This window comes from Trachurus trachurus (assembly GCF_905171665.1).
Source record: "Trachurus trachurus genome assembly, chromosome: 5".
In the NCBI taxonomy this organism is placed as follows: Eukaryota; Metazoa; Chordata; class Actinopteri; order Carangiformes; family Carangidae; genus Trachurus; species Trachurus trachurus.
The window spans coordinates 23779187-23798226 of NC_139896.1; the positions used below are offsets into that span (position 1 = coordinate 23779187).

Here is a 19040-nt window from a genome sequence, read left to right on the forward strand (position 1 = left end):
GGTTTAGTCTCTTGCATAAAGTAACTTCTGGACAAGAGGAACAACCAACACTACTGATTAATGACCAGCTCTGCCATGTGAGCTACAGAAGCTGTTTCTAAACATAGAAAGCTGTTTTGAGATTTTTTTTCTGCGCCTCCATAGTAACCGAGGATGTGCGGAGGTGTGGGGATGTGTTTAGCCCCAGAATTATCTGTACTTTTCATCTGTTTCTCTCTCTCTCTGTCTTTATTTTTAAAGACTACAGGTTGTTAGTTCAAGATTAATTTTAATGCATAGTTTGTGGGATTTAAAATAAAACTCAGGCCAGGCATGTGAAACACACACACACAGACCGAACTGTGCACTAAGAAACCAGATCAATGTCAAAACAAATTAATAATGACAAACATGTACGGATATGAAAAATATTTGTAACCATCTCTTTATCCGTGTCTTTCTGAACACAGATTCAGACACAAGAAGAGTGAGAAGAAGCAGGTTGTCTAAAATACTACAAACGAGGAGCAGCAAAAGCAGCTCCCGCATTTAACTGCAGGAAAACAGCTGCAGCAAATACAACAACAAGGTCAGTACCACCAGGTAAGAGCCAATCAGGGAGCGACTGTGAGCTTTTACGTCATCATTTCCGAAACAACCTAGCAAGAGTTTTAATGTGACATGCAGAATTCAAAATCAATATGGCCTTTTATCTAACAGCACTCTACATATCCTGGTCCAACGGGTAAGAGCAGAGCTGGGCAAAAAAAAAAGAGAGAGATTTCAAATATGTTGCTTTTCCTTTTTCGTAGAAGGAGCAGAAGACTTGAAATTGTCTAGCTAGGGGGACTTGAATCAATTTTAAAGGATTGAGAAAATAGCTCTCATGATTTTCCAATGCTATTTTAGAAACGGTACCTGCATCATAATTGTTTTTTGTCCTCGACTGTGTATTTCGTTGATACTGTGGCTTCCCTTACTCATTCGTTGTGGTGCATGTAGGTATGTTACGGAGAGTGAGCATGTTTAACGGAGGCATACGAACACGTGTTGCATGTGCCGGCCGCCGTGTGTCTTGTGATGTGAGATGCATGATGATACCTTATGATACAGTGATGGTGAAACGTCTGCAGATGTTCAGCCTTTATGCTTCAGGTGATGTCATGAGCAGAAGAATGTGACCTGAACCGGCCTCCAGCTCCGTCTCTCACATTTACCTCTTTTTTAAAGAACTGTAGCATAAATTCCTGTCGGTGCCACCGTGCACAGTCACCACACACACAGACGGGTGATTATTCTTTCCAGTAGATTAGAGCTATAGGTACCCATTTACACCCTCTTCACATTTCTTAATGTGTGCTCTGTCTAACTGTGATGAACAAACACGAACACAAGACATGATGGAGCAGGTCTGCTGAGGCTTCTGCGGAGGGGAGTGGCCACGATACACCTCCCACACACATACACACCCACATATTACTGGATTTTCTTTAAATACCAACCGACTTCTCGGTTACATAATCACACCAGCAGCTGACTGTCTTAACAAAGGCCCCAACACACTGGCGCTGCAGCTCTCAATACACTGATAGTCCCTGTTTGCATCCTCCTCCGTGTGTTTGTACAGTCTGTATCTGCATCAGCCGCTCTCATTGGAGATCCTTGATTCTCAGAAGAGAGGACGGTTTGTTAATGTTTGGAGTAACGCTGCAATAAAAAATGTTTTACATCTGTTTTATGTCTTGGTTTAGGCTTCAGAAGACGAGTTTGAAATTAAAAAAACATTGGGGGTTGATCAGCACTCTGTAGCCTGCTCCTCATATTCTCCATTAGCTCCAACAAAAATACTAACGACTAATTGTTTGCCAAAACTATGTGCATTGTGGGAAGTGTAGTTTTGAAAAGACAATTTACTTGTGCTTTGTTTATTCTGGTCAGTTGTAAATCTTACTGCACTTGAAGAGTATTTAAGTGTATAATGTTTGTTATGGTCATTAGTTGTACCCGGTGTTGTTATGTAACAAAGTACCAATAGACTGATAGTGTAATTAAGTAGAATTTTCATTATCTGTACTTAACATAAATTTCTGGAAACTTTCAGGAGAATATTTGATGGACTGCAAGAAAGCAGGTTTGGCGAATCAGCGCTCATGCATTACAACTGACTGCATCCATTCAAACTGGTGACATAATGCCTGTCTGTTGCCAACCGCCATAACTGGCCATAACTGGAAGAAATATTTTTGTATGTTGGATTAAAAGATTCTTCCCACTGGTTGAAAGTATGTAAATGTGCTATGTTTGGTCCTTGAATTTGAGGGAATTGTGCCTGGAAAAGTCTTTGAATTTGATTTTTAAGAAGCTTTTACTTCTTCTTCTAATAGTTGAGTACATTTGATATCAGAATACTTTTGACTTTTTGATACTCAAGTAGAGTAAATATCAGAAACAGTAAGTCTCTAAGTAACTTCAACCAAAGTCATTTTCCGGTGAGATTGATACTTGTACTTTTACCAACTCTTACTTAAAGCAGAAGTAAGTGGTCCGGTCGTTTTCGCTAATGCTGCGTTCCAGGCAGGCTTTTGAAATCGTAAATTACAGCTTCAAGTCACAACTTACGACTTTGTAGCGTTTCAGGCAACCCACTCGTGTTTTTCCGACCTGTTTTACCGGTGAAAGTCACTATAACGGCCACTCGTAACTTCCGACCGGCGAACTCGTACCAGATCGAACTGGTACCACTTCACGGTCGGAAAAATACGAGTTTCCTTGAACGCACCATAACAGTCCTCGTCCCTACGTCGCCACATTCACGGCGTTCCTTGGCTGCACACACAGCCCTGCATGCCGTTCTCTCTCCTCATTGGATAAAAACTGTAGGATACGATAAATGTTTTCTCTTCGGCTCAGAGCAGAGCAGAGGGACTGAGAGACCCGTGTTTCAGTCCAAACACTCTATGTAAGTGATTGCTGTCGGAAGATATAACTATTTAAGACTTATATTAACACAAATATATCGCTTACTTCTGCTTTAAAGCAGAAGTAAGCGATCCGGTCGTTTTGGCTAACTTCCTGTCAGCAGATGGAGTTAGCAGTCACCGTCCTCGTCCCTACGTCACCACATTCACGTGCATCCCTTGGCTGCACACACAGAGAGGACCGCCCCTTTATGCCGTTCTCTCTCCCCATTGGATGAAGGTTGTAGGATACAAGGAAAGTTTTCTCCTCGGCTTACAGCAGAGCAGAGTGACTGACAGACCCGTGTTTCGGACCAAACACTCTATATAAGTGATTGCTGTCGGAAGATATAACTATTTAAGACTTATATTAACACAAACATTCCGCTTACTTCTGCTTTAAGTATTACTTTCAAGTACTTTGTACAAGACTGGTTGTACATCTGATTGTCATATCAAATTCTGAACACAAAGCAAAACAAACAACAAGCGTTTCCCATAATGTCAGCGTCCTCCACCAGCACTAATAAGCAAGGACTGACCTGCATTATGAAGTGTCTATGTGTGAATGTTGGTGCGTGTAACTTAATCCGGGCTAAAACAAGGCAGCTGTACAGGAGGACGCACTGTGTTAGTTCAGACAGAAATACACAGAGGAAGGAGAAGGGAGAGAAATGACCCAAAAAACAGCCACAGTAAGAAAGAAAAACAGCAACGGAAAAAAAAGCGAAATGAAAAAGAGATGCACTGAAAATTGTCTTGGCAATTTTTCTGGCCCATTTCATTCTCCGGGAGCACAATGGTGTCTACATTATACCTCAGACTCAGACACACACACACAGAGGCTAGTCCACTGAGAGTTAATGCAGCTAATTAGTTCCATCGTGATCTCACTATTTATAATGAAAAGAGAGACAGTGAAGGATCACAGTGTGGGGAGGAAGGAAGGAACAGAGGAAAACATTTCTCTTGGGTCACTTACATGATGTCACACAGAGACACACAGGCACATACTGAATACAAACACACACACAGACACAGACACACAGACAGCGGTTTTCCTCCTGATTTTTCAGACCCACAGTCGAAAACACAGTCCAACTGCATGCGCCTATATCACACTGTATACATCTTTGTGCATTTGTGTGTGTCTTTCGATGTGTGAGTGTGGGTTTGTGTTTTACCTCTGGTCCCCGTTGCCATATCAGCCACCTTCTGAAAAGCATCCAGGAAGGCTCCAGTGACCACGATGGTCGTCCTGAAACAGAGACAAACACCACACATATGTAAGGATCTGGTCCAACTTTCTACACCAGATTTAGACAGAAGTAAAAAAAAAACGACACCGCGGCGTCACACACTACGGCCGTCCAACAGGAAACCAGAAAAGAGTTCATTAGGAGTCAAGTTTTCATCTGAACCAACTGGTGAAGGTATGACATGCTCTCTATGACAGGTTCAGCTACTCGGGCTGGTTCTGGTTGAATGGTCAAAATATGAAAAACAAAAACTTTCTGTTCAAACTGGCAAAACAGGCTGATACTGGGCTGTGCTGTGCAAACCAAAGCAGACAAAACACAAAAAACAACATTTTCTCTCTGGTTGGGATCAAACATAAAAAGATTGTGGAGTATTGCAACATGCAGCAGCAGAAGACTCATCACAAACAAACCTCTGCTTGGTTTTAAAAAATAAAAATAAAAGGACTTTTATTTTGGAGGCAGGATAGTTGAAGCCACATGAGAGGATCGTCGCCCTCAAAGGCCAGTGTTAGGAGTGCAACTGGAGACCTCCTGACACACACCCCATCATCATCATCATCAATGGACCTATTGTCTGTGTGTGCATGCGAGTGTGTGTGTGTTCCATTACCAGTCAGGTCTATGTTTCCATAGCTGCACGCACGCATACACGCACGCACACACACACACACACACACACACACACACACATTACCCCTGAAAACCTAACTAGGAAGATCAGATGACAGTGCTGTCAATAGTGTGTGTGTGTGTGTGTGTGTGTGTGTGTGTGTGTCCAACCTCAGTGGAAATTCTCTTTCATATTTTAAAGGGATAGTTCTGTTTTTATGAAGGGGGTTGTGTGAGGTCCTCATCAATAGTCAGTATATAACTGATGGTTGACTCTGATCAGCTCACTCAGAGTTCGAGGAACCGACTCGGAGAAGCAGCAGATTAACAGAGAAACATGTTGCTGAGCATGGTGGCACCAGGGAAAACACCTTATTTAAATACACCTACCACAACAATGAATCAAATCAGAGCTACCAACGTATTCCTACACAGGTGCAGGTCCGCTGAGTGGATCAGAAAGTTTTCAGAACAAAAACTCACTCAACACTACAGGTACATCCCAAGTTGTATTTGCATTGTGTTGATGCAATGTAAATAGTTTTTCTATTACATTCATTTACCTGTTCTACCTACAGTACTTTCTTTTTTTTTTAATTATCTTCCTACACCTTCTTTGTTTAATCTTTTGCACCAAACATTCCTTGTGTGTGAACATCTTGGCAAAAGAAAAGCAGATTCAGATTCAGGTTTCCATGTTCGGCTGAAAAAACTAGAAATAATCAAAAAGAACAAATCTTTCTTTGACGTGAGCCAACAGAGGCAGTGATGCCACAAATCTATCAATGAGAGTCATGAGGTAGCAGACACTAACACTCTTGTAGCATCTGGGCTTGAATACTAATGCCAAGTCTAATCGAAGAGACACCAACAACGTCCAGTGGGGTACAACAGCAGCTCTGGATCATCCTTGTTCAGTCTGGACATGCAGCAAGAAATAGGGGTTGGGGCTGTTTTGTTTTTATAGTTTTTTTGGTTTCTGTCAATCTAAACAAAGTGGTTACAGTGTCAAATTGTGAGATCAGACACATCATTAACGTCATATGATTTTTAACGCTGAGTCTGACTGTTGAAGGAGCTTGACTGGGAGGAGATGCATTTACATGGATAGTTAAACTTCATGTCAACAGTCACTCATGTTTTCACATACAAGACAAAAATCTGAGCTGCTTCAGACGTTTAGCTTCTTATCAATCCAACGATCCCATCTGATGGGTCCTGGATTCTTTCTGCTAAAGCACAAACGCCCGACCAGAGTCGTAAAGAACTGTCGCCACAGATAAGAAGAACGTGGAGTTAGTCCTGGATCACATAAAGAAACGGAGAGAATGAGATTAAATCCACAGAGTGACTGTGGGAGGTAAAACAACCGACCTGACAAGAACCTGAATCCTGTGTTGTACAGGTGAGGAGAACTGGTCACAGCATGAACTGGTTTAATTTAGGTTTCAATTGTCTGCACTTTGCGTTAAGTTACCTCATAAAAACAAACATTATTTGTATCCTATGGTGCCTAAACCTTCTGTTTATCTTAATAACACAGTGCTATGTCAGCCACATGTAGCTAGCTGTTTGTAGCTGCTCAGACACTCCAGGGCTGTACTGTCCTTATCAGACACCGGCGAGGAGTTTGTCCTTCACAGTATCGCTCTTTGGGGTTTTCTTACGGCGCCTTGAGGCTCCGGCTGTGTTCAAGTACTGATGTTACCTTCACTGACACAGAACAAGGAAGGACGCTGTCGGTGCCTATGAGCCGTGCACATGGTAAAGTTCAGCTGACAGTGAAACACGTTTTGACACGTTGACGAGGTTTGGGCTAATATTTTCTAGCATGCTGTTGTTTACGAGAGCTTCCTCAACTAAAAAAACCTCTGCACGGCCCTGCAGATGATTTCATCCCATGACAACAATAAAGATCAGAGCCATGAGATTTGTGTTGGGTCCTGAGAGATCCCAATCACACTGCAGCTCTCTGCACTCATGACTGCAGCTGCATCGTTTCAACCACTTCTGCTGTTTCCGTCTGACGCCTTTAGAACTGGGAACTCATATGAATCATGTGAAGGCTTGTTTTAGTCTGAGCCACGGCAGCTCTTGGACAATAAGCTAATGAAACATCTCCTGCAGCAAATCACTTCAGACTTTATTGAACTATGAAAAGTTATCGTGTAAAGACTTGGGCTCAATGAGGCTGTCGAATAACGAGCACAGAATATAAATCGTAATTTCCTAACAAATAGCAGGCCCCTGAACGTCTCTGTCTTTTCTTCCTATTTCAGATTTGCGAAGTCGTTTGGTTTTTACAGTGGTTCAAAGAACACACACAACAGTGGTCTCAGAGTCTGGATTAGAGCTTGATGTGCGCGATGTCTGCTGTGTGCCCGCAGCAGATCTTTTAAGTAGCATTAAAAATTAGAGCGGTTTGAACAACATGGATGCCCTGTTTGTGCCTGTGCATCTGTGTGTGTGTATGTGTGTGTGTGTGTGTGGCTGGCTGGCTGACTGGCAGGGATAATGGACTGTGACCGGCTGCAGCAGGCACAGCGATGCTTATCAAAGTAAACTGGCCTACTGGGAAACACAGCTATTATACTGTTATTACACTGAGCCAGCTACTGGGTCACTGTGCATGAGCGCATGTGCGACGGAGAGTGTCAGAGTCACACATGCACATGAGATTGTGTGGTAACGATGTTACAATACAGAAACCACTGTTAGCTGCTGTCGTGTAACGTTTGTTGTTTTGTTGTGTTTTGTTCCCATATGACGATGGAAGGCAGTCAAACACTGGGATCAAAAACAAAGCAGGAGGCTGTGCTGGTGGCGGCTGCTGTTTCAGGCAGAAGTGAGAAGACGCAGGATTTTTATCACAACATCCCTCAGTTCTGTCAGAAACAGTGTTCACATGACAAAATAATCCATCAGGAATGTGCACGTGCTCTTATCTGATTGGCCACCGAAGCATTTTGTAAGATGACATCATTTGTGTGTTGTGGCAAAGATTAAGCTGAACTTTTTTTTTTTAGCTGTACAACATTGTGTGTCCCCACACAGTGCTGCCATCGATCTGAGCATGACCTTGCACGACTTTCACACCAAATGCACAAGTTTGTTGTTGTGCAGAGAGCAGCCATTACTTCCTACACAGAGATGGGCTGTGTCCTCTTCAGCAGATACGCCGCAGTGATTTTCAACTAAGCTGAACTTTGACCCCAAATACATCGACACACAACATTTATCTAGAGGCACTGACAGGAGGTCAGTGTTGCAATTTTACTAAGGAGAAGAGACAAAATGAGACAAGGGGGCAAACTCAGCTGAGGTGAAAAAGGTGCAAAGATGTAATTGCAGCTCTAGTCTCCTATTCTACCAGGACCAGAGTAAATATATGAAAACATGACTAAATATATTGTAGTATGTGGATACTAAGTTTGAAAATTGATATTGTGATTACATATAGTCGGTAGTCATGTTGTGCAGCCATAGCAACAAGTATTCAGGTCATTTAGAGAAAAAACAACAACAACACATTGAATTCAAATTTGCATGTATGACTCTTACCTGAGCTGCGACTGTAGCTTGGCTCCTTTGGTTAAAAAGTCCTCCCATGTGGGATAGCTGGCCTGCAGCAAACAAAGAGAAACACAGGCGATATTAAACCTCCGGCTGCAACATTAACGTGAAGCAACAAGGGGTTAGGTTGACGCCGACAGCAACGTTTGGCCTCAAGCCTCAACAATATGCATTTCATACCAGTAATCCTGAGGAGCTTATGACTTTAATGAGGGAGATAGAACTGTTGTTAAAGTATTAATATTAAACCTGTTGAGCATTTCTCTGCACAAAGCAAAGTGTACACACCCAACATACACATTGTGTGAAATTGGACAGTATGAGTTGTCTTAGATCTCACTATTAACTATCCACCTAACAGACAAAAGGGAGATGATAACCATTAGAGTATCGCATTAGTGCGTTGACAGCTGCAGTATGAGTGTTCAAACCAGTGAGGATCACTGGACCAAAATATTTAGAAATTAAATCTGAATAGAATAAAACACATTGGTCTGAAATGGACATGGCACAAAAAAAAGAAAAGATCAAGACATGAGGTTTATAGGGTGAAAAGATACAAATGAAGAATATTAAAATGAGAACAAGTAAAGTATTTTGAAAGAAAGACACAAGTCTGTGAGCTAATGAGTGTTTTATAAAAGAATTTGTGTTTTTGTGTGATGATGAATATTTTAATCTCGTCTCAGATTTCAACAACACAACTGTCAACTAGTTTGTTGCTGTAAATTATTTTTCCAGCTTTTTCTGATTTTCTCTGAACAACAGCAGCAGCAAAAAAACACAGTGCACACAGCTGACTGCCTAGTGTTATTTTTGGCTTCTCTTGATTTCACATAAACACAGAAGCCGCGGACGCTCGACGACCATCGACACACAAGAGGCGAAGACGAGGAAGCAAAGCCTAATACAAGCAAACCAGTGCTGCTGTCACTCAGCTGTGATCGATTGTCCATGAAACCGCAGCTTCCTCAATGAACTCATCTCAGCGTTATCGCATCCATTTCACTTTTACCATTGACATTGACGAATTGGCAAATTACTATTCACCAGGGTTTATGCAACCTTATAGATAAAAAAAAGAGCAGATGTGCTGAAATGAAGTCACAATATAAGACAAGATGTAAACAGACAGTGATCTTCTCAGTCACACAGTGTAACACATGGTGTAGACAAAACAGTCATGTCCTCGGTTGGAGTCCGCTACAGACCACAACTACACCAGTGAAACAAAAACAAGATAGCAAAACCAACACTCAACACCCCTTCACGTAATTGACATGGACATATTCAATAATAATTTTTAAAAAAGAAAGAAAAGATGTAGGAAAGGGATACGATTTTTTCCTTGGTTAAATCAAGACAGAAAACTGCAAAAAGTCAATTGCAATTTCTTATTCACCATAGTGATGGCCTCAAATTGCTGCTATATTCAGTGCAAAAGCACACGGGACCAAAAAACAAACAAACTGGAACTAGGATTATTCTGCAGTTCAGTTTGAAAAACGAAACAAACATTCAATCGATCGACCTGGTTGTTGTTGAGCGATCTTCTCACTTGACTATTCAATTAACTGACTAATCCTTTGAGAGGCAAATCTCTTCACCACCATATCAAGCAGCTGATTAAACACACCCTCGGTCGGTTTTTACCTGGCTGAAAATTCCTGCAGCATTTTAATGCAAACAACCTGAATTAAACTGTTAGTGCACCGTGCATAAGGGCGCTTGATGCCTCTACATAAAAAGGAGATGAAGTAGTTTTAATACATTCTTGTGCAGAGATGAGACGATCTGGTGCTTCTTTAAGAGGTAAAAGCTGCTTCTGTGTCTGTTTTCTGTAGCAGCAGCTGATTGATTATGTAACCTAAGGCTGGTTCGTGCTGCAGACTCTGACCTTGGGTTACATCTGTGACCAACAGCTGCTGGTGTGGTGTTCTGGTTATTGAATTAAAAAACACAGGAAAGCCCTGTTGGAACCGAGGGCCGAATCCCACTTTCTCTCTCTCCTCAGTTTTCCTGAACCCGGTCACCCTGTCTGTCCTCTGCCTCCGCCGGTCCACCACAGAGAGGATAATACCGATTTAACCCCTAACACCACACCATTAGCCTCTTAGCTCCACACCACTAAAGCCGTTTGCCGGCCCCTGCTTCACAGCTAGCCGGGCAGACGCACGGCATGGGGCTGACAGGTTTACTAGCCTCAGGGATTTAGCACTGCGAGATGAAATACTGCAGGTGACTGTCTGAATGCCTCGGTGGACGACAAACAGTGGAGCTGTGATAGACGGAAAGGGAAGGAAGTGAATAGGAAAAGATTGCACTCCAAAAACTTTACTGACCGTATGGAAAATAAAATGCGCTCACAAGTAAATTCTAAGATGAAGTGCTGCTGTTGTTTTAAGGACAGTCGTGTATTTTGCTGCTTAGATCATTGGTGGTTATCTGGATAGATGATCTTGAGTGATTAAAAATGCATTTCATGCAGTAGTAAGCCCTTGCTAGATATGATAAAACGAGTTTTCAACCAAAAGGCATTCACAACATTATATAATCTTTCCCAAACCTCATGTCATGCACAGGTTTTTTCAGATTACTAAATTCAGAGAATCCATGCATGTTTCACGCAACTGTCTCGTGTATAAATCTGCTTTGACTTGTATTGAATAAATCTCTTGTACCTCACTCTCTGTCATCTTCTAACATGTCTGTACATTGCTGTCTTTTACCCAGAAGCCTTCAGTACAGGACATTTGGTTAAGTGCCCAGTTCTTCAGATACTACAAAAAAGTAATCAAATTGTAAACTTTAAGAGGAATTATTTATGGTATGGTCTTTCCCATAGTTGACTACGGTATATCAATTTCTCTTTTATGTTATTATTGTATCCTATTTTTTTTCCTTTTTTAATACCTGGGTGGACTCTCTTCACAGCTATATTTAGCACTTGAATATTTTTCTAGTATAGATTCAAAAAGAACCTATTTGTTCTGTGAAATCTCAACATTTACCATCAAATTAGCCTCATACCCTTACGTTAACATCTTAGCATGTGTACAACATGCATTTTGGGTTTTGTCTGTTAGCAAAACAAAGTAGTGGTGTAGTACTAGAGCCCATCAAGAGCTTCACATTTGTCTGGGAAAGTTATGATTCCCTACTACTTTAACGTGGCAGTGGACAAGAGGCTTTACTGCCTTATTGATTGTTTTGTTTTTCTTATTTGACCGCATGCTAATGTTTGAATCCTGCGATTTTGAAGGCAACAATTGCAGCAAATGAGTCACCATTTAATCTTGTTGTTCATAAAAACAAACTTCTGCTCTTCTTCTGTTGTTTGTTTTTTGTATGTTTTTTCTGTTCTACCAGTTGCTGAGACATCAAACCAAAGACTTCACATGTCGTTATACCCGTACTGTTGACAGGAATATCTTCAAAGTACCAGTCCCGGAGCTTTGATGCGTCACCTCCTTACCGCAACATAACAAGTGCAGTAATTCTTTTTAATCATTAGTCATTTACTCAATTAATAGATAATTGTTGTCTATAAAAAGCCCAATGCGGCATCTTTGCCTGTTTATCCTGAACAACAGTCCCAAAGATGAAGGTTGTTAACGTCACACAAGACAAAGAAAACCTGCACATTCTCACAGATCCAAAGCTGAAATCACAGAAAGTTTAGGTTGAAAAGTGTCTGACTGTTGATTGACCAATGGATTCATCAGTGATCTGCTTTAACATCTTAGAAGACTGTATTATATACTATTTGAACAGTCACTGAAGGTCACTGTGTAAAAGAATGTGAAGCTACAGACCAACACTAAATGTGTCCGCAGCTTGTATTTCAGTGTGTGCGGCTCTTGGACGGCTCCCCCCCCCTTCCCTCTCCTCCACTTCTCGCCTAAACCTAAAATTCTGCCAGGATTTGTTGTGACTGCCAGGAATGTCACAGTCAGTCGCAGACAAAATATCCCAGCGCTGGCTTTGCTGTGAGCCGAGCTGAAAAGGCCACAGACACAGACAGAACGAGTATCGGGGTCTGCTGCAGCTTGATACTGAGACCTTACGAGCAGCAGTTGCTAAATTAGGGACCCCCGACCCACAGGGGTCAGCGACGGTGTGTGGAGGGCTCCCAGAGAGAGACAGCTGCAAACAAAACAGCTGTCGACTATCATCTGGCTGGACGGCTACTTTTATATCTGAACTCCAGTCGGACGTAGAAAAGCACAAAGACTGGTTCAGTCGCCAAAAGGTCAAAGGTTAAGAGTGGTGCTCTCACACGTTACCAAAGCTTCAACTGATATCTTACAGTTGCTTGTGTCTCCATTACATTATTTATGAGAGGCTATGGCAGCGGTGAATAGTTCATTTTGTAAACTGAGAAATGTCTCAGTTCATATCCGTCTCGTATCTCTAATTAAACCAATCAAATTTGAAAGATTCTCATAAACAGTTTTTGTATTCCTGTACAAAAAGTTAACTTTAGGCCACTTCTGCGTTACGGCAATTTTTAAAGGTCAAGAGTGGCCTGAAAAAATTCAGCATGGTTGATTATCTTCAGTGCTGAAAAAGTTAGTAAAGCCAAAATTGATGAAGAAAAGCTTGGACAGCTGAAGAATAAAGTAAATAATGTTATAAAGTGGATTTATCATTGTTGTGTTTGAGGTTTGAGAACTCATGACGAGCACCTGTTTTTTTTAACTTTTAACGGCAGCAGCTTCAGCACCTGTCTAACTCTGAAACACTGTACAACCGAGTGGAAACGCTCTCCACGCTCCGCTGCTACCGACACAGGAAACCCTATTGACACAGCCTCGCCCCGTCCACCCCCCTCCCCACGTATAGAAAGTATACCGCGCTGTTATCTTATCTGCTCAGTCGACCAGACAGCACGACCAGGTATACTGTTACTTCAGTCAGTGTGTGTGTGTAGTGTAGTCACCTGCCGCAGGCATCTAATCCCACCGTGATAATCCTGACTTGCTCTACTGACCGACAAAGGGACGGGGACGGAGACGGAGACAGACGGCTGTGGACGGAGTTCTGACTGACGGACCAAGTCAACCAGTCAGCCGCTCATTCATTCATTTAATCAGTCAGTCGGTCACAAAGAGCAATGGCTTTGGGTTTAGTAAAGTGGGGCAGCAGCTAACAATCTTTGTTCTTCTTTTATTTGCTCAATTATGTTTGGCCTAAAAATGTCAGAAAAGAGTGAAAAAACATCCATCTTAATTTATAACAACCCAGGGATGAATATTCAAACGGCCTCTGCAGCCTACATTAGCCCCCTGCTGCCTTTCACTGCAGAAACACACAGTCTCCTCACTCAGGTGTAATCCCCATGTCACTCATCTGCCACTTTCACTGTAGCAGAGTGACACTGCCCGCCTCCTCGCCAGAAACAAAACAAATCTCCTTCGCTCTTGCTGGCAGTTGATTGCAGAGGACGTTCACCCGTTTCCTTTTGAGTGATTTCTGACTGCGTTCGAGAGGTGTGGGAATATTAATGATCCTCTTGTCACCGAGAAGTTATTCACCCAAAGAATGTAATGGTGCAAATTCCTCTGAAACCAGTTTGAGAGTGAAACCTGGTGATCGCACACGACAAAGGAATTGTCACTAACTACTTAACTATCACTTTGTCGTTTTACTTCCTTTTCATTAAGTGAAAAAAACACGTGCATGGTCCGCTGCTGTTATGACTCTGCTCTATGCATTGAGCCCCCCCAAATAATCTATTCACCCTTCACCAAACATATTTACACAATTTTACACATAAAAAGGTGCACCAAATGAGAATACATGGTCTTTACTTTTTGTAAATTATGTTATCACAAAATATCATAATATTTTCTAATGGTGTTCAGAAAGGTGCTCAAACAACACAATTTTCGCATTTTTCTTTTGGGTCGTTTGTGTTCACAAAGTTGTAAACAAATGCCGTGCACAAACTAACTGTTCTCTCATTGGTCAGAAATCTTACCCAGAAGGAGGAGGAGGTTACCCAGGAAAAACAAAACCATGGAATAGAAGTCTCAACGTGCCTGAAAATAAAAACCCGACACGGCCCAATTTGTCACTAGTCATTTGTAGCCTAAATACTGTATTTTGCCCGAACCAGTGTGTCCGGTCAGTATAGTCAGGTTTCTCTCCTCTGCCTTGTGGGCTCTGTATTTTACAGTGTGTGTGTGTGTGTGTGTGTGTGTGTGTCTTGGACCCTCCTCCACACAGAGCGGGGCAGATCAGAGGCAGGTCGACAGCTCGTTAAGTTAAGTGCAATAAAAGCTTTCCAACAAGTAGTGCCATAAATCCCTCTGAAACGAAAGATGGACAGACGTCTGAGAGTCAGGCTGAAACATCACGTGCTGCGACTGCGGCCTGCGAGGACGAGCACCGCCGTCGCTGCTGGTGGCGTCCCGTGTGAACAAGCCGGTTGCTGCTGTTGCAGCTATGCAGGCAAGTCTTCACAGTGATGAGGGAACATGTCAGTCGGCCCAGTGATGTGGCTCACTGATGTGTTTTTAATGGTTTTTAACAACAATGGCACAAAGGGAACAAGGTATGTCAGGCTGTGGATCCACAGACCAAACCTGCTGGTTTCTGTCTTTTCATGGGAACGGTTGACAGTGAGAAACAAACTGAACATCACCAGTTTTCCCAGGTTATAAAGCACTAGTTTGGTAAAATATTAATGTGTTTATTCCCTGACTAATCATTTGCTCTGTGTCACTCAACACTCAACCAAGAAACATTGGACTTTTTGTCCAGTCTATAGCACTTATGTTTTAGACAACAGTCTCCATGTTAAAGAGAGCAGGGGGAGAGAGGCTGTTCAAACATCAGGCTGATGGTTTGTTTAACATTGTGTTTGAGCAACACTGGTTGAGTCAATGCAAGGAAAAAAGAGGAGGGACAGAGGGGAGAGAAGAGGTAGGGTGTGTCAGTGTCAGCCTAATGGTTTGTTAAGTGAAGACTATGGGTTCAACACAGTCGACTGCTCGCTCCTTTATCTGAGAAATAATGAGCTGTTTATTAAGTGACACACAGCAGGGCAGCACATGGACTTTCCATTGCTCTTATCATTCTTACATAACTCACCATGTTTTCTTTCTTTAATGCCAACAGCAGGCAAATCACTCCCATTAGCTTTGTTGACATACATTATATTACAGGTCTCCCCTGGAAAAGAGATTCACTTTTTCTTTTATCTCAATGGGAATTACTGCAAAAAGTATAGTAGTAATATTTCTCATGTACACATGAATAAATGATGATCTCTCAAACATGGGTCAAACACTTGTGACAAATACATACTGGGGGCTCAATATTTTACTGATTAACCAAAAAATGTAAATACAATTCATACAAATACGTAGAAAGGGCAAAAGCCGATAATGAATAATTACACACTTTCTTTTCACAAGCCCCCGTCAGTCCTACAGTGTTGTGTTGTGTGGAGCAAACCGATATAAAACCATAAACTCAGTGAACATAACACTAGTGGATCGGACCGTATGAGCTTCGCTTTTACCGCGCACTACTGTCATGCATGCACGCTTCTCTGTGTGTGTGAACGACAATAACGGAGAAAGAGTGCTATGCGGAGATGAATGAACGGAACGATATTGCGTTGGTCAAGCCAAAAGCAGAAAAAGCTAGTCGTGAACTGAAAAGATTTGCACCACATTTCCATCTGAGGTAATAACACATCATGGCACTCGTCAAAAATATCTAGGTTTGACTGCAGGTTATTGAGGCTGAAGTTGTGTTTTTGCATCCCATAGTTCTGATATGCATGTTAAAATGTCATTTGTTTTATCTTAGAGGCGTCTTCATGTTTGAGATGAGTCATATAATAATATTTACACACCCGTCAGTGAAAGGACTAATATCCTGTGTGCTTCATCACCGTATGTTTCTATCCAAAAGGATTTAATGAATGAGTGTCACTGTCTTTAACCAGCAGTAAAGTGGTTTTCTTTCCTCTCTTTGTGTCGCCACAGGCTGCTGCGGACAAGAGTAAGAAAACGGCAGCTGATCTCCATGTGACTTTTATCTATTTCCGAGTCTTTGCATACTATTTGCGTATCTCTCCAGTTGTGTCAGTCTCTTACTGAAGATGCTGTGGCCACTGCTGCTGCTGCTGTGTGTGCGTGTCCAATTCTCAGATCAGCTTCAGAAACAACTGCCACTAAAATTCAAGTAAATCTTTAAATCTTTCAAATTCAAGTTCAAGTTTCTAAAATAACTAAATGCTAAATTGTGCTACTTAGGGCTGGGCGATAAAACGATAACGATATATATTGCGATATAACTTTACTCAATAGCAATATGAAACGTGGTCGATAGAAAGTCGATAGGTTTCATTCATTCATATTTTGAAACAGCCAATGAAAACGAGAGTTGCGCCGCGCTGAACCACTGGCTGAGCCAACCAGGTTAGATTGACACAGCACAGGAAGACAGTACACAACAACACGTGGTAATGTTTGGGCTGCTGCAGCCTGGCGTCAGCAGCGGGGCATCGCCAGTAAAAGAGAGAGAGAATGAGTGTTGCCTAGAAAGAAAAAAGGAGAACTAGGACGAGTGACCGCGAAAAGACGTGGTACTTCATGTTTACATTAACCCAGATTGATGGAACTCTGATACAGTACTGTAAACAACGCTAAACTTTAACCACGGAGACACCAGGCAGTCGGAGCGGGTCGAGCTCCGGCCGCCGTCACACATCAAAGGGAGCGCAGTCACGGCGTGGCCGCTCTGCTGCTGCTGCCGCCGCCGCCGCCGCTGCTGCTGCTGCTGCTCACACCAGAGCGACACTGTTCAGCTGTGCCGACCTAAACACTGGCCACTGGCGAAGCAAGCGCTAACCGCGGCGATTTCTCTTCCTTTTTCTTTTTCAGTCAGGTTTAGGCTGAGAATGATCGCTAATTAGACGGACCACGTCAGGTCCGGGTTTTAATTTTCACGTCCGTTTATAACTGTAGCAGCAGCAGAGAGATGGGGCAGCTCCTGTAAGGGGAGCGTGGCTCTGATTTAACTCCTGTCTGATGTAATGTTAAAGAACGCCTGAACAGCAGAGTGATAAAAGTCCCAGTGCTGTTATACTGTAGATCAGCACTCATGTATGTCTCTTGTCCAATCAAATTATTTGGTTGAAACTAACTGTATATAATAGCCTACCAGTTTTATTTATCTGAAACTGTTATTAGGCTACTCATTGCTTTTATATGTTAATCATTACATCTGAAATGTTCAATTTTTGACGAAAAATAAATATTTAAATCAGAAATAACCTTCTGATATCTTCAAATCTCACTTGTGAGTATGATAGAACATTTAGGCTTGACAAAAACAGTGACTTGAGTCCTATCGTGATATATATCGATATCGACTGATATGAAAACAATTATCGTGATAGGATTTTTTCTCATATCGCCCAGCCCTAGTGCTACTACTAATAATAATAAACTATATTTAAGTCAATTGTAGCTCATACCTCAGTTTTCCAAATATATTTTCATCATCTTAAGTGTTCAGACTGTTGTGCCTACTGTGCAGACGGCTCCATCAGTATACGTTTGTTTTATAAATCCACACCCTCATTGAACTGCAGGCATCCTTACTGCCTCATCACCACCAGCTCCCTCTTTACCTGTTGACTCATGTCCATCCATCCTTCTGACTTCTTTCCAAACTTTCTGCACAAGGTCCGACACGTCAGAACGGATCTGTTCAAGCTCAAAGGCCCCGTTTGAATGAAATTAAGAAATGCAGCATATTTTCAGTCAGTATCCCATAATGCTCTGTAGCTCATATGTTCCGTAGCTTCACTGCCCATGTAAGATATTCTAAGATTGATGGTCCCCTGCTGTGGCGGTCAGTATCAATGGTTTATAGCCACTGTGATTTCAGCCAATAAAATAAATGATTCATTTGTTGATTGAATTTAAAGGGGAACTATGCAAGTCCGGTCGCTTTTCCGCTGTTTTGCTAACCCTCCTCTCGGCCATGTGCATTTATTTTTAACGAAACCAGCGAGAAAGCAACCCATGGAGCGGTGGATAACGTTATCATATATTATACGCATTGCAATGTGTATATTTGTGTAGTCTTATCTATCATAAACTGGACATGTTTGTGTCACGTTGCCGCTGAGAGGAGAGCTAGGACACCGGGTCGGAGGCTGATCTTGCAAGGCTGGTTTTCAGCCAAGAGACGCTATGTGGAAGGTAGAGAGCCTCCATTCTCCCTCGTAACAAGTAACAAGTTATTTATTTAACCATCACAATTTTTCCGAAGCCGTTTAATCAGCCTACCGTAAAAATGTAGCATAGTTAAGGTAAAAATCTTATCTTATGTTCCCTTAAAGGAGATATCAGTGAAATGTTTTTGTTAATATAAGTCCTAATTAGTCATATTTTCCGTCAGCAATCACTTACATAGAGTGTTTCGACCGGAACACGAGTCTCTCCGTCACTCTGCTCTGCTGTAACCCGAGGAGAAAACATTTCTTCTGGGATACAAGTGTTATCCAATGAGGAGAGAGAACGGCATGAAGGGCTGTGTGTGCAGCCAAGGGATGCGCGTGAATGTGGTGACGTAGCACGAGGACCAATTGATGCCTGACAAGGGCGGGGGCTGCTAACTCATGGTGCGT

General features: G+C 42.2%; 2 protein-coding genes across 3 annotated transcripts in view; both read right to left on the reverse strand.

The window, feature by feature from the left end:
- ddx27 (DEAD (Asp-Glu-Ala-Asp) box polypeptide 27) overlaps nucleotides 1–19040 on the reverse strand; it is a 99642-nt gene that overhangs the window by 66698 nt on the left and 13904 nt on the right. The gene's annotated exons all lie outside the window — the stretch shown is intronic.
- mtss1 (MTSS I-BAR domain containing 1) overlaps nucleotides 1–19040 on the reverse strand; it is a 66150-nt gene that overhangs the window by 37516 nt on the left and 9594 nt on the right. For both annotated transcript variants that reach the window (XM_083971780.1, XM_083971779.1), the window contains exons 2-3: nucleotides 8369–8430; nucleotides 4121–4194 (exon numbers count right to left, since the gene is read on the reverse strand). In XM_083971780.1, the coding sequence (XP_083827906.1) occupies nucleotides 4121–4194; nucleotides 8369–8430 (136 nt within the window). The remainder of the gene's footprint in view (nucleotides 1–4120; nucleotides 4195–8368; nucleotides 8431–19040) is intronic.